A 12,795-nucleotide genomic window follows, 5' to 3' on the forward strand; every position below is an offset into this window, starting at 1 on the left:
TGGATGTCAAGACATACATCCCTCTTGGTGTTTGCTGAAGGTAAAATCATGGACATCATGGTTATCAAAGATACCACGGCTACAATTTTGTTTAAGTGGTACACTGTACAGATTTATTTAGTTGGTTGAATATTGGTCTAAGGCATCAGAAGCATGAACAAAAAGATATATTTGATGGATCAGGTAGGGAATTGATGATTCGAAAGCCAGAAATTTGTGTAGCACATAACCCCAAAATTTGATGTTGAAAGGACAGGAGCTATCTAGCAAAAGATCATCCCAGGTAGTCTTTCAGATATAAACCCTTCAGTGGAATATTGACAAATATTAATTATAATATGTGTCCTATTTAATAGATTGATTAAAGTGAAGTGGACTGGTGCAGTGGGCGTAAGTGATGAATAGCACAACTTGGTATAGAATTGCAAATGGGCTACATGGAACATACTGAATAAAAATTGTACTAAAGAAACTTATTGGGGTCATTTTTAACACAGTGATATTTATTATATTTAATTTATTTATTGAGATATAGTGTGGAATAGGCCCTTCTGAGCTTTTGATCTTTGCTGCCCAACAATCCCTAATTTAACCCTAGCTTAATCACAGGACAGCTTACAATGACCAATTAACCTACCAACCAGTGCGTCTTTGGATTGTGCAAAGAAACCGGAACACCCAGAGGAAACCCATGTGGTCACAGGGTGAATGTACAAGCTCCTTACAGGCAGTGGCGGGAATTGCACCCGAGTCGCTGGAACTGTAAAGCGTTGTGCTAACCACTATGCTACCGTACCACCCTGAATATGGGTGCTAAACTAGAGAGGTGGTTGGCACATGTTACTTAGAGGACCTGATTTGAATTTTTCAGTTTTGGTTTATCACTACATTACAGCCAGATGAAATTAAAAATCACCTTCATCATTTTCAGTTTTATTCACATAAAATGATACTCTCTCTGAGCGTAATTCATTTCTGCCTTCACTCTCTTCCCCTCAAAATGTCAACTATAATGTTTGCTGAAGAGCTTTTAATGTAAAACCACAGCACAATAAAATCGTACATTATTACCTTACCCTTCAAATCTTTAAACTTTCCAGGTTTAGCAGCTGAACTTGGTACAGATTTAATGTGCTATTATTAAGGTATGTTTTATGGTTATCTGTATGTTCATTATGTGGCACAGAGGCTTGATTTTTAAGTGCATATTGTATAATAAACATCCATTATTTTGTTGTAGTTTCATATACAAGTGCTGAGATCTGTCTGAACAGAAGCTTCCGAGTAAGCTGAAGGAAAAATAACTCATGAAAGGAATATTCATTAAGTATAACCATAATCCTGAGATTCAATTCTAAAACACAATTACAGTTTTCATTTCAGAGTATAACATACAGTATTTAGTGTTGCAGTGTACACCATATTAATACACTATTGGCTGAAAGTAAAGCTGGTAATCCATCAGGTTTGATTTAGATTATGCACTGATAAATTAATTTCTAGAAGTAGATATCTTTATGTTAATTTAGCATAAAGCAGTTATCTGATTTGCATCATTGGACAACTAAACAAAGGACAAAAATGTTATAAATTTCGGGACAAATTTCTGTAACAAAATAATTGACAATTCTGAGCTATGCAAAGCATCTTTACCATTTATAAGTGTTGTATAATTGTTATTTAGTTTACGAGAAAATATTCAATGAATAGTGGTAGTTCAGAGAGTGGGGCTAAGTAGCTAATTTCATGATTGTTGTTACACGTTTGAACTGTAACCATTGGTCCCTAAAATATTCTAGTGCACAAATAAATATTTGCTTTCTTCTTAGAATAAAAGTTATGCCTCCATAAATTTTATCAGGCTATCAATATCAGCTGCAAAATAATAAAATCATCAATTGACGGACTAATGATTCGGTGTCACAGAAATGTATATTTTGTGGAAGAAGAATAATTTGTTGCTCTTGTATGGTAATGTTTTTCATATAAAAAAGTCCCTCAGAATTGTTGGTTTTGAGCAGATCTCCTTTTATGATAAATTCGTTGCCACTACTAATTAGATGTCTCCTTAAAGGTAAGACCTCCATTGTTCGTTTTAAGAATTTTTAAAGATATTCAGTAAGGATTACCAATAAGTTATTTAGCATGTTTAAACTTCACAAAGGGGAAATCGTTGCCCAGCATGGCAGAGGTGTGAGTTTGTTGGGTAGTATTTCACCACTTGTTTGAATTACTCTCTTTAGCTCTATAACAAGTACAAATGCTATAATTGCAGGTGAAAAATATAACAAAATGCTCCTTTTGCAGAGATGGGAATCCTTACTGTGAGGCTGATTATCATTCCCAGTTTGGAATCAAATGTGAACGCTGTACAAAATTTATTACTGGCAGTGTATTGGAGGTAAGAATTAATATGGTATGTTTATTTATTTTACAGTTATTATATTTTTTCTTGTTTACCTAAATTGCTCTTCCTTTCTCTCCTCTCCTTATTTGAATACACAGGCCTGGATTATTTTTAGATATACAATATAGGATGAGAAACTATTGAAATGGAGATCAGTCTTAACTTTTTCCTCTCAAGGTTATGTTAGATTAGATGTCACTCAAATATTGGAGCTGAATACAGTTATATTTGATAATATTTGGCCCTCTGAGAAAAGTAGATATGGGGCGTTCGGTGTCTTAAATCTGCAGAGATGGCCTTGGTAATTCCCAGCCATGTTATTTCAAGCAAACTGTTTACTTGCACCTTGCTTGATTCTTAATAATTTTAAATCATTTAGTCACATTCCCTCCAAGTCTACGTCTCACCAGCAAACATTAATCAAAGTGACAAATTTATTTTCACAGTTCAGTGCTGTCAGACTATGATTGTTCTTGTCCTTCTCAACATGCACACTGTTAAATAGTTTGCATCTTTCCTTCACGTGGCTCAAATTCTTTTAGGGGATGTCTTCTGACTTAAAATTGGCCGGCTTCCCTCTTGGTATTACTTGCAGCGTCAATGTGTCTGGGATTTCACAAATGTCTGATCTTAGTCATTGTGAACAATGACATTTTTAATTGGAAAAACACAGGCTCTCTGTTTGGAGAGACCTCTTAATAGCCTGTCTCAGCTGCACATTTACTCACCAGACATTGATCAATGCATCTCATTGAAACCTATCAAATGTTGAAAGGCCTAGATGGAGTGGATACTGGTTCCAATACGCACTTTCAGAATAGAACTTCCATTTAGAACAGCGATAAGGAGAAATTTCTTTAGTCAGAGAGTGGTGAATCTGTGAAATTCATTGCCACAGATGGCTCTGGAGGCCGTCATTGGGTATATTTAAAGCAGAGGTTGATAGGTTCTTCTTCTTCTTCTCCGTCTTGTTTTACGGTGGTTGGCACCCAGCTTTATGGTGCATTACTGCCACCTGCTGCTCCGGAGTGTATTCTTACATTCTAAATCCCTTCACCCAATCACACACATACACATACCCTAACCTACACTTTATCCTCCCATCTTTGGCCATCCTAGTACCCTATTCCTGCTTATCCATCATATCCTATAAAAAACCCCTGTATCCCTTAAGAAAGCTAAAAATACCCTGACCTGTGCTCACTCACCCATGCTCAGCAACCCTTTTAATGTGAATTCCTGCACCCCCAATTCCCTTAGATTAATTCTCATCATCTCTCTCTGCATCCCATACTTCCAGCAACTCAGAACTACATGTTCTACTGAGTCCTCTTCCTGACATTCCTTACACAATCCTGTCTGGTGTTTCCCTATCATTTTCAAAGTTTTGTTTAATGCACAGTGCCCCAGCCTTAACCTAGTCCACACAGTTTCCTCTCTTCTGTATCCACTACCTACCCTAGTACCTGCAACACTTTTTTGTATTTGATATAAATGCCTCTCTTTCCCCTCCCTGTCCCATCTTTCTTGCCACATTTGGTTGATTTTTTTCCCAGATTACACACTTAACCTCTGCTTTACTGATACTAATGTGCATTTCTATATTTTCTTTCTTTAACACCCTCTTTGCCAACTCATCCACCCTCTCATTCCCCTTCACCCCTACATGTGCTGGAACCCATAGAAATTTTACCTGACCTCCCTGATTTGCAATTCTTGTGATTGACTAAAGGACTTCATAAAGTACATCTTGCCGACTGTTTGAGTGAAAAGACCTTAAACTTGCTAGAACTGAGGATGAATCTGAGCATACCAACACTTTGACTTGTCTAGCTTTCTCCACCCATCGCAACGCAACCAACACTGCCAGCATCTCCACTGTATACACCCCCAACTTATTAGATGTCCTTCTGCTAATTCCAATTTCTTTTGCTGGTATAGCCACCCCAAATCTTGTCACTCCTGTTTCAGGTTCCTTAGCACCATCCGTGTAAATCTGAGTATAATCACTATACTTTTCCATCACATGACAGTTAAATGCACTTACCAAATCAGTTTTATATTTTCCTTTCCTTTTTAACCTCTAACAAATGCCACTCTATGTCAGGCCATACAATCTTCCATGGTGCTATGACTGGATAAACTACTGACTGACTTAGGTTAATAGGTTCCTGATTAGTAAGGCAGTAGAATGAGGTTGAGAGGGAAAATAAATCAACCATGATTGAATGATGGAACAGACTTGATGTATTGAAGGGTCTAATTCAGGTCCTATGCCTAATGGTCTTATAGATCAAGATTGATTAATACCCCTCTCATTTATTAGTAGCTTGATCAGATTAGGAGAAGTGGCCTTGCCACTTGAGAAGTCTTCAGTGAAAATAAAAATGAATACACATCTTAATTTCCCCTGTGATCTTCTCTTGTGTTGTGTGCTCAATAGCAAAGATTAATTCCTGGAGACTCAATATTTCCTTTGGAGGGTTGCTGCCTCTTCTGTCATTAAGAAGCCTTAATTTTTGCTTTGACGGGAAATATTCATAGATAATGGGTTGATTTTGAGGATATTTTCCATTTTTGAATTATGAGAGGGCACAAAATATTTCATCAAGGTTTTTATTTTTGATTTAATCTACTCAACTAAGTTTATTTAATTTGTCAAAACAGCAACATAGTAGAGCTTGCGACCTCACAGCATCATGGACCTGGGTTCAGTCCTGTAATCTGCTTTATGGAGTTTTCCACATTCCTTCTGTGATTGCATGGGCTTCCTCTGGATGTTCCAGTTTGCTCTCATATTCCAAAACGTATTTGTTGGTACTTTAATTGGCCACTGTATATTCCCCCTAATGTGCAGGTGAGAATTATTAAGAACCCTAAAAATAGTTAAGAATCTTTCTTCTTCTTGTCCAAAACTTCAGTGAAGATTTTTGTATTTCCTTCCAACACAAAATGAAGTCATTCAGCCTGTGAGGTCAATATCAGTTTTTCTCTTTCCATTTCATTCTCCCATTTACAACCACCTGCAACCTCTTCTCTCTGGTATGTCTGTCAACTCCCTCTGAATCTCCTGATATCTGTCTAGACTAAGAGCAACATGGTAACCAATCATAAAAAGTCATAATTTAAGAGCTCTTCTTCAGCTCAAGACTTTTGCCGCACCATGACAATAGGCACAGTGACAAACTTTTATTGCCTGATGCTAAGACCCTGCCACACCTTTTCTACTTTTTCTAAGTATCTCTGGTTAGCAGATGCAATTAGGAATAGTTACAAAATATTTAATTTTTTTAAATATTTCTTAAAATTATGAATACATTTTTGATATACGGGTTTCTCCCACCATCCGAAGGTAGAGCATTCCTATGAAACGGTTCGTAAGCCAAAATGTCATAAAGCAAAGAAGCAATTACCATTTATTTATATGGGAAAATTTTGTGAGCGTTCGCAGACCCAAAAATAACCTACCAAATCATGCAAAATAACACATAAAACCTAAAATAACAGTAACATATAGTAAGAGCAGGAATGATATGATAAATACACAGCCTATATAAATTAGAAATACTTCTCTACAACCATTGCCTGCACAGATCTCCATAGCGAAAATCTCATGCAATCGCTGTTGGCATAAACGTGCTCTCCAGTAACCTTTAAACTATGAAGCTGCCAAATCTACCAAATAACATGTAAAAATACACAGCCTATATAAAGTAGAAATAATGAATGTACAGTGTAATATCACTTACTGGAATTGGGAAAACAGCTCCGAGCACACTGATGATGGTGTGCTAGACTGAGTCATCGGAGTTTGGGTGGTGCAGTGGCCCCCACACTCCGGGCCGCCGACTGATACATTGCCGCGAAGAACGCAGCGGTAGCCGGGAGGCACCCAGCACATCTTTAAGAAAAAAGCTGAAATAAGCATGCTAATTGATTAGGTGCTGCCCGACACGTGAATGTCGGCGCAGATCAGAGGCGATTGCCAATTGCATCGCCTCTGATCTAGGCCGACAATTACGTGCTAGGCAGCACCTAATTAATTAGCATGTTTATTTCGGCTTTTTTCTTTAAGATGTGCTGTGTGCCTCCTGGCTGCCGCTGCGTTCTTCGCGAATCGGTACAGTATCTGTCCGGGGCCTGGGTGTTGGGGTGGTGGGACACAGGGGTGTCATCTCGTCATCGATCAGGGCAGGCAGCTCATCTTCTCCTATGATTGCCCGCCTCGATGTCGAAGGTGGAAGTTCGTCGTCTGCTGTGGCTGATGTGGAAGGCTTGCTTGATTGCTGAGCCTCGCGTATTTTTCTATCATACAGTTGTTTGTAAGCACTCAAACCATTCTGCAAATATCCCCTAAACCTATGTACCCTTTCAAAATTAAAGTCGTACTTTATCATTGTAGCGAAAATCTCACGCAATTGCTTCACTTTCTGCATTCGGTTGCATTCGGTTTCGATTGTTATCCTTTCCTCTTCCAATTGCATCAGCTCTTCATCTACCAGTTCTTGGTCATGGGATGCCAAAACCTCTTCAACATCATCTTCGTCAACTTCCACAAGCCAAACTCACTTTGTCCTTGCTTCGTTCACCACGATTGAAACGCTTAATTATGTCTAGTTTTACGCTAAGTGTAACACCCTTACTCTTTCAGGCTTTTCTGACACCTTAGAACTCATCTTGCTAACAGCTGCTCAATGCAATGTGTTAAAGCAATGCCGTTCCGAATCCGGGGGAGAGCGGCTGCTCAGGGCCCGCGCTGCCTTTTATCACGCGCTGATTTTTTATCGCGCGCTGCCTTTCTTCATAACAGTGAAAACACCTTCTGAAAGCGAAAACAGGGTACTAATGTAGGTCTTTCATAACTGTGAAGTTTCGTAAAGCGAATGTTCGAAAGGCGGGGGACAAATTAATATAAACTAATTTAAATATTAATATTAATTTAGAAAAAGAAACCAATTTAGTCATTTAGCTTCACTGACCCTTTTAATGAAACTTGTTAACCACTTTCAAATAAAGAGTCTATGCTATGTGCTTCTGCTCTGTGACTTAGAAGAGAAGGGGGGAAAAGAGGCACAGCGTAGCAATAGGGGATTCGTTAGTTAGGGGAATGGACAGGAGGTTCTGTGGCGAGAATGAGATTCCCAGATGGTATGTTGCCTCCTGTGTGCCAGCGCCCAGGATATCTCAGATCAAGTTCTCAGCATTCTTAAGGTGGGAGAGTGAACAGCCGAAGGTTATGGTCCATGTAGGTACCAATGATATGTGTAGGATAGTGACAAGGTTCTGCATAGGGAGCTCAGGGAATTGGGTGCTAAGTTTAATGGCAGGGCCTCCAGAGTTGTGATTTCAGGATTGCTACCCGTGCCATGTGCTAGTGAGGACAGAACTAGTAAGATTATACAGTTTCATACGTGACTAAGGTGTTGGTGTGGGAGGGAGGGCTTTTGGATCGTTGGGCTCTCTTCCAGGGAAGGTGGGACCTATACAGAAGGGACAGTTTGCACCTGAACTGGAGGGGAGCTAATACCCTAGCGGGAAAGTTTGTTAACGCTGCATAGTGGGCCTTAAACTAGAGTTGCAAGGGGATGGGAACCAGAGTGCCAGAACAGTTAGTAGAGAGGATGTGGAGGTAGATGTTGGTAACACCTCAGATGAAGTCAGGTATCAAAAGGTTGAACATGGTGCAACTAGTGTTCTGAGCTGCGTATATTTCAATGCAGAAAGTATCATAGGAAAGGCGGATGAGCTCTGGGCATGGATCAACTCCTAGAATTATGATGTTGTAGCCAATAGTGAGACTTTGTTGCAGGAGGGGCAGGACTGACAGCTCAGTATTCTGGGGTTCCACTGTTTTAGCCATGACAGAGTGGGAGGGATTAAAGGAGAATGAGTAGCATTACTAGTCAGGGAAAATGTCATGGTGGTGCTCCATCTGGACAGACTGGAGAGCTTGTCCAGTGAGGTGTTATGGGTGGAACTGAGAAATTAGAAAGATATGACCTGAGTAATGGGGCTATATTACAGACCACCCAACAGTCTGTAGGGATTTAGAGGAACAAATTTGTAAAGAGATCACAGACTGTAGCAGGTTATTTTAACATTTCACATATTGACTGGGAATCCTATAGTGTAAAAGTACTAGATGGGATAGAGTTTGTCAAATGTGTTCAGGAAAGTATTGTTTCATCAGTATGTAGAAGTTTCAATGAGAGAGAGTGTGTGATACTGGATCTGCTATTAGATAATGAAACAGGGTAGGTGATAGAAGTTTGTGTAGGGGAACACTTTACCATCACTGACCACATGCCATTAGTTTCAAAGTAATTATGCAAAGAGATAGGTCTGGTCCACAGGTTGAGATTCTGAATTGGAGAAAGGCCAATTGTTTTCTGACAAAGATGTACATGGAAGGAGGGAGGCCTTCAAAAAGTAATTTTTTTTAGAGTACAAAGCTTATATGTGGGTATCAGAAAAAAAGGTAATGATAGCAACTGTAGGGAACCTTGGTTTTCAGGAGATATTGAGGCCCTGGTTAAGGGAAAAAAAAGGTGTATAGCCAAGCAGGAACAAATAAGGTGCTCATGGAGTACAAGAAATGCAAGAGAACACTTTAGAAAGAAGTTAGAAAGGCTAAGAGAAGGCATGAAGTTGCTCTAGCAGACAACGTGAAGGGAAATCCTAAGGGCTTCTACAGGTATGTTAAAAGCAAAAGAATTTCAAGGAACAAAATTGATCCTCTGGAAGACCAGAATGGTAAACTATGTGTGGAGCCAAAACAGATGGGGGAAGATGTTAAATGCATTCTTTGCATCTGTATTTACTTGGGAGACGGATACAGATTTGTAGAAATAAGGCAAGGTGGCATCAACTTCATGGACCTTGTACAGATAATAGAGGAGGAGGTGTTTGCTACCCTGAGGCAAATCGGGGTCGATAAAACCCCAGGGCCTGGCAAGGTGTTTCCTTGGACCTATGGGATACAAGTGCAAAAATTGCTGGGACCCAAGCAAAGGCATTTGAAACATCTTTAGTGACAGGAGAGGTACCAAAGGATTGGGGGATAGGCAATGTTGTTCCGCTGTTTAAAAAAGGCTCTAACCAGAAAGCAGGAAGTTATAGGCCGGTGAGTCTGACATCAGTTGTGGGAAAGTTATTGGAAAGTATTCTAAGTATATAAGTATTTGGATAGACATGGACTGATTAAGTATAGTCAGTGTGACTTTGTATGTGGTAGGTCATGTCTAACCAATCTTATAGAGCTTTTCGAGGAAGTTACCAGGAAAATGGATGAAGGCAAGGCTGTGGATGTTGTCTACGTGGCATTTGAAAAGGTCCAGCATGAGAGGCTGGTCAAGAAGATTCAGTCACTTGGCATACAGAATAAGGTAATAAATCCCAGACAGTGGTTGCAGAGGGTTGCCTCTCTGACTGGAAGCCTGTGACTAGTGATATACCAAAGGGATAGGTGCTGGGTCCTTTGTTGATGTCATCTATGTCAACAATCTGGATGATAACATGGTTAACCACATCAGCAAATTTGTGATTGACACCATTGGGAGTATAATGGACAGTAAGGAAGGCTATCATGACTTGCAGAAGGATCTGCATCACCTGGAAAAATGAACTGAAAAATTTCCAATGGAATTTAATACTTACAAGTGTAAGATTTTGCACTTTGGTAGGCCCAAGGAGGGTATGTCTTACACAGTGAACAGGAGGGCACTGAGGAGTGTGGTAGAAAATAGAGATCTGGGAATACAGGTCCATAATTCGTTGAAAGTGGCGTCATAGGTAGATAGGGTCTTAAAGAACTTTTTTGGCACAGTGGCCTTCATAAATCAGTGTATTGAGTACAGAAGATGGGATGTTATGTTGAAGTTGTATAAGATGTTGGTGAGGCCTAATTTGGAGTATTGTGTTCAGTTTTGGTCCCCTACTTACAGGAAAGATGTAAGAAAGGTTGAAAGAGTCCAGAGAAAATTTATAAGGCTGTTGCTGCATCTGGAGGACCTGAGTTATAAGGAATGATTGAATTGTTAGGACTGTATTCTGTAGAACTTAAGAAGACTGAGAGGAGATCTGATAGAGGTATGCAAAATTATGAGGGGTATAGATACGGTAAATGCAAGCAGGCTTTTTCCACTGAGACTGGGTGGGACTACAACCAGAGGTCATGGCTTAAGGGTGAAAAGTGAGAAGTTTAAGGAGAATATGAAAGGAAAGTTCTTCACTCAGAGGGTTGTGGGAGTGTGGAATGAGCTGCCAGCACAAATAGTGCATACGGGCTTGATTTCAATGTTTAAGAGAAGTTTGGATAGGTACGTGGATAGTAGGGATATGGAGGATTATGGGTCTGGAGCAGGTCGATGGGAGTAGGCAGTTTAAGTTATTTCAGCATGGACTAAATGGGCTGAAGGTCCTGTTTCTGTGCTGTACTCTTTGTGACTCTATGACACTGCTGGACTCAGCAGCAGAGCAGGTGGTTAGGTGTGCTACCTCTTGTTCTGCAGTGAATTTTCGCACTGCATTATTAGGGTATGAACGTCTGAAATGTATTGAATAGCATCTTGCAGTGACCTGGTTAATTGTTCACCAACAAACAAGATAAAATCTGCAGATACTGGAAATCTGAGCAACACACACAAAATGCTGGAGGAACTCAGCAAGCCAGGCAGCTTCTATGGAAAAAAAGTACAGTCGATGTTTCGGGCTGAAACCTTTTGGCAGGGCAGTGTTTCTGACCCCTGCTGACAGAAGCAGCAAATATTACGGATTGAAATTAATGTCAAGAATTCATATTAACTTCAATTGCCTTTTCGATAAACATCAGTTGCAACATCATGTTGGATTTACAAACAGATATCAGGATATTCAATGTCAACTAGTTGATCATAGTTAATGCTTCTTGGTGGAAAATTACAGTTTAGTAATGTTATTTTCTTTACATTTTCTTTAGTGGGTAAAGATCACTTGACAGCCCTTTGAAAAATTCCTTATGTTTATGTGAATTAGCAGATCAACTGCTAAGGCAGTTAAATCCTTTTGAGACATGAAAGCAACATGAAAGAGTGAGTCTAAAATGTATTTAGTATTCATCAATTTTCTTACAGGGTTAATTTCTAAATTCTCCACACTGATGATTCATACCCAACAAAAGATAGTGTAATGGAAACAAAATACTTTTTTGATTAAAGTTAGGATGTCTCCATGCAGTTTGTTCCTGCCCCAGACTTGTTTGCTTAACTGAGCAAAGGCTGCCTAGCAAAGTCAGGGGGTAAGCACTGTAAACCACTCAGTGTATTTTCTATTAAAGCACAAGTAAAAAGAGTTTTCAAGTCACTTGAGAAATTTCAATGTCTGGAGGTAGTGGATAAAATAGAAAGCTACTGCCTTCTTGGGCCTCCAGACTTTTGACCTCCAGACTTTCCTCAGAATTAAGATATTATATTGTAGAAAGCAGTACTAGAGTTTGTGTAATGATTGGTAGAGGTGCCTTTGGTGTGAAGTAGAGCACAGAGAAGTTGAGTTTAGCACAAATGAAATTAGAATTCATATTTATCTTTGGAGACATTTTTGACATGTGGAAGAGATTGGGAATGAAATATACCTAATGACTCACTACATTTATTCAAACCTGAACAGAAGCTGAAATTATGATAAAATAATTATTTATGTTAATTAATATGAAATTTGAACCAATCTGCAAAACATTAGTACACTAATAAATTTAGCCATTAACCTCATTTATTTTCTAGGCGGGAGACAAACATTATCATCCAGACTGTGCACGATGTGCCAGGTGCGAGAAGATGTTTGCAGAAGGGGAAGAAATGTATCTGCAAGGTATAAAAATTAATAAATGAACTTTTGACAATCTATATTACTTTTTACTTCATACTTTAATTAGGCTGCTCAATGCAACCTTAAAACTTTGCATTCTGCTCATTTTATAAGCAGAGTTCTGTGAGGTTACTCAAAGTTACAGCTTAATGTGATTCATCTTAATGATAAGAATTCAGACTTGTTAATGAAAAACCCTACTTATATAGTAATTAATATGTTTAAATAAAAATCATTGAGCAAAATAATATTTGATAGAATAGAAGTGATATTAAAAATGAAAACTGGAATTCTGGTCTGCTGAATTAAATGAAAATTTAAACGGATTCATTTTGCATTGCTGTTTAGTGGATTGCACAGCTGGGTCTAGGAGATGAGACATTCAAAGTGATCGCATTAATAGTTTACGTGCTGTTCTTTGGGCTTGCTTTTTTCGGAGATGCCCTCTAGATATTGTGATCTGGATATACTAATTTGGAATTGCTTATTGCTTTGGATTAAACTTGGAATTGATAGTTCAATATCTAGTTCATAAGGATTTAAATGGC

The 12,795-nt window shown here is 39.0% G+C and overlaps 1 protein-coding gene across 1 annotated transcript in view; it reads left to right on the top strand.

Annotated features, from left to right (window-relative positions):
* Positions 1-12,795, top strand: part of ablim2 (actin binding LIM protein family, member 2) — a 337,989-nt gene that overhangs the window by 203,697 nt on the left and 121,497 nt on the right. The window contains exons 6-7 of the mRNA XM_072256986.1: positions 2,308-2,401; positions 12,163-12,250. Of these exons, the coding sequence (XP_072113087.1) occupies positions 2,308-2,401; positions 12,163-12,250 (182 nt within the window). The remainder of the gene's footprint in view (positions 1-2,307; positions 2,402-12,162; positions 12,251-12,795) is intronic.

The sequence above is a fragment of the Mobula birostris genome, chromosome 4 (genome assembly GCF_030028105.1).
Source record: "Mobula birostris isolate sMobBir1 chromosome 4, sMobBir1.hap1, whole genome shotgun sequence".
NCBI classification, from domain to species: domain Eukaryota; kingdom Metazoa; phylum Chordata; class Chondrichthyes; order Myliobatiformes; family Myliobatidae; genus Mobula; species Mobula birostris.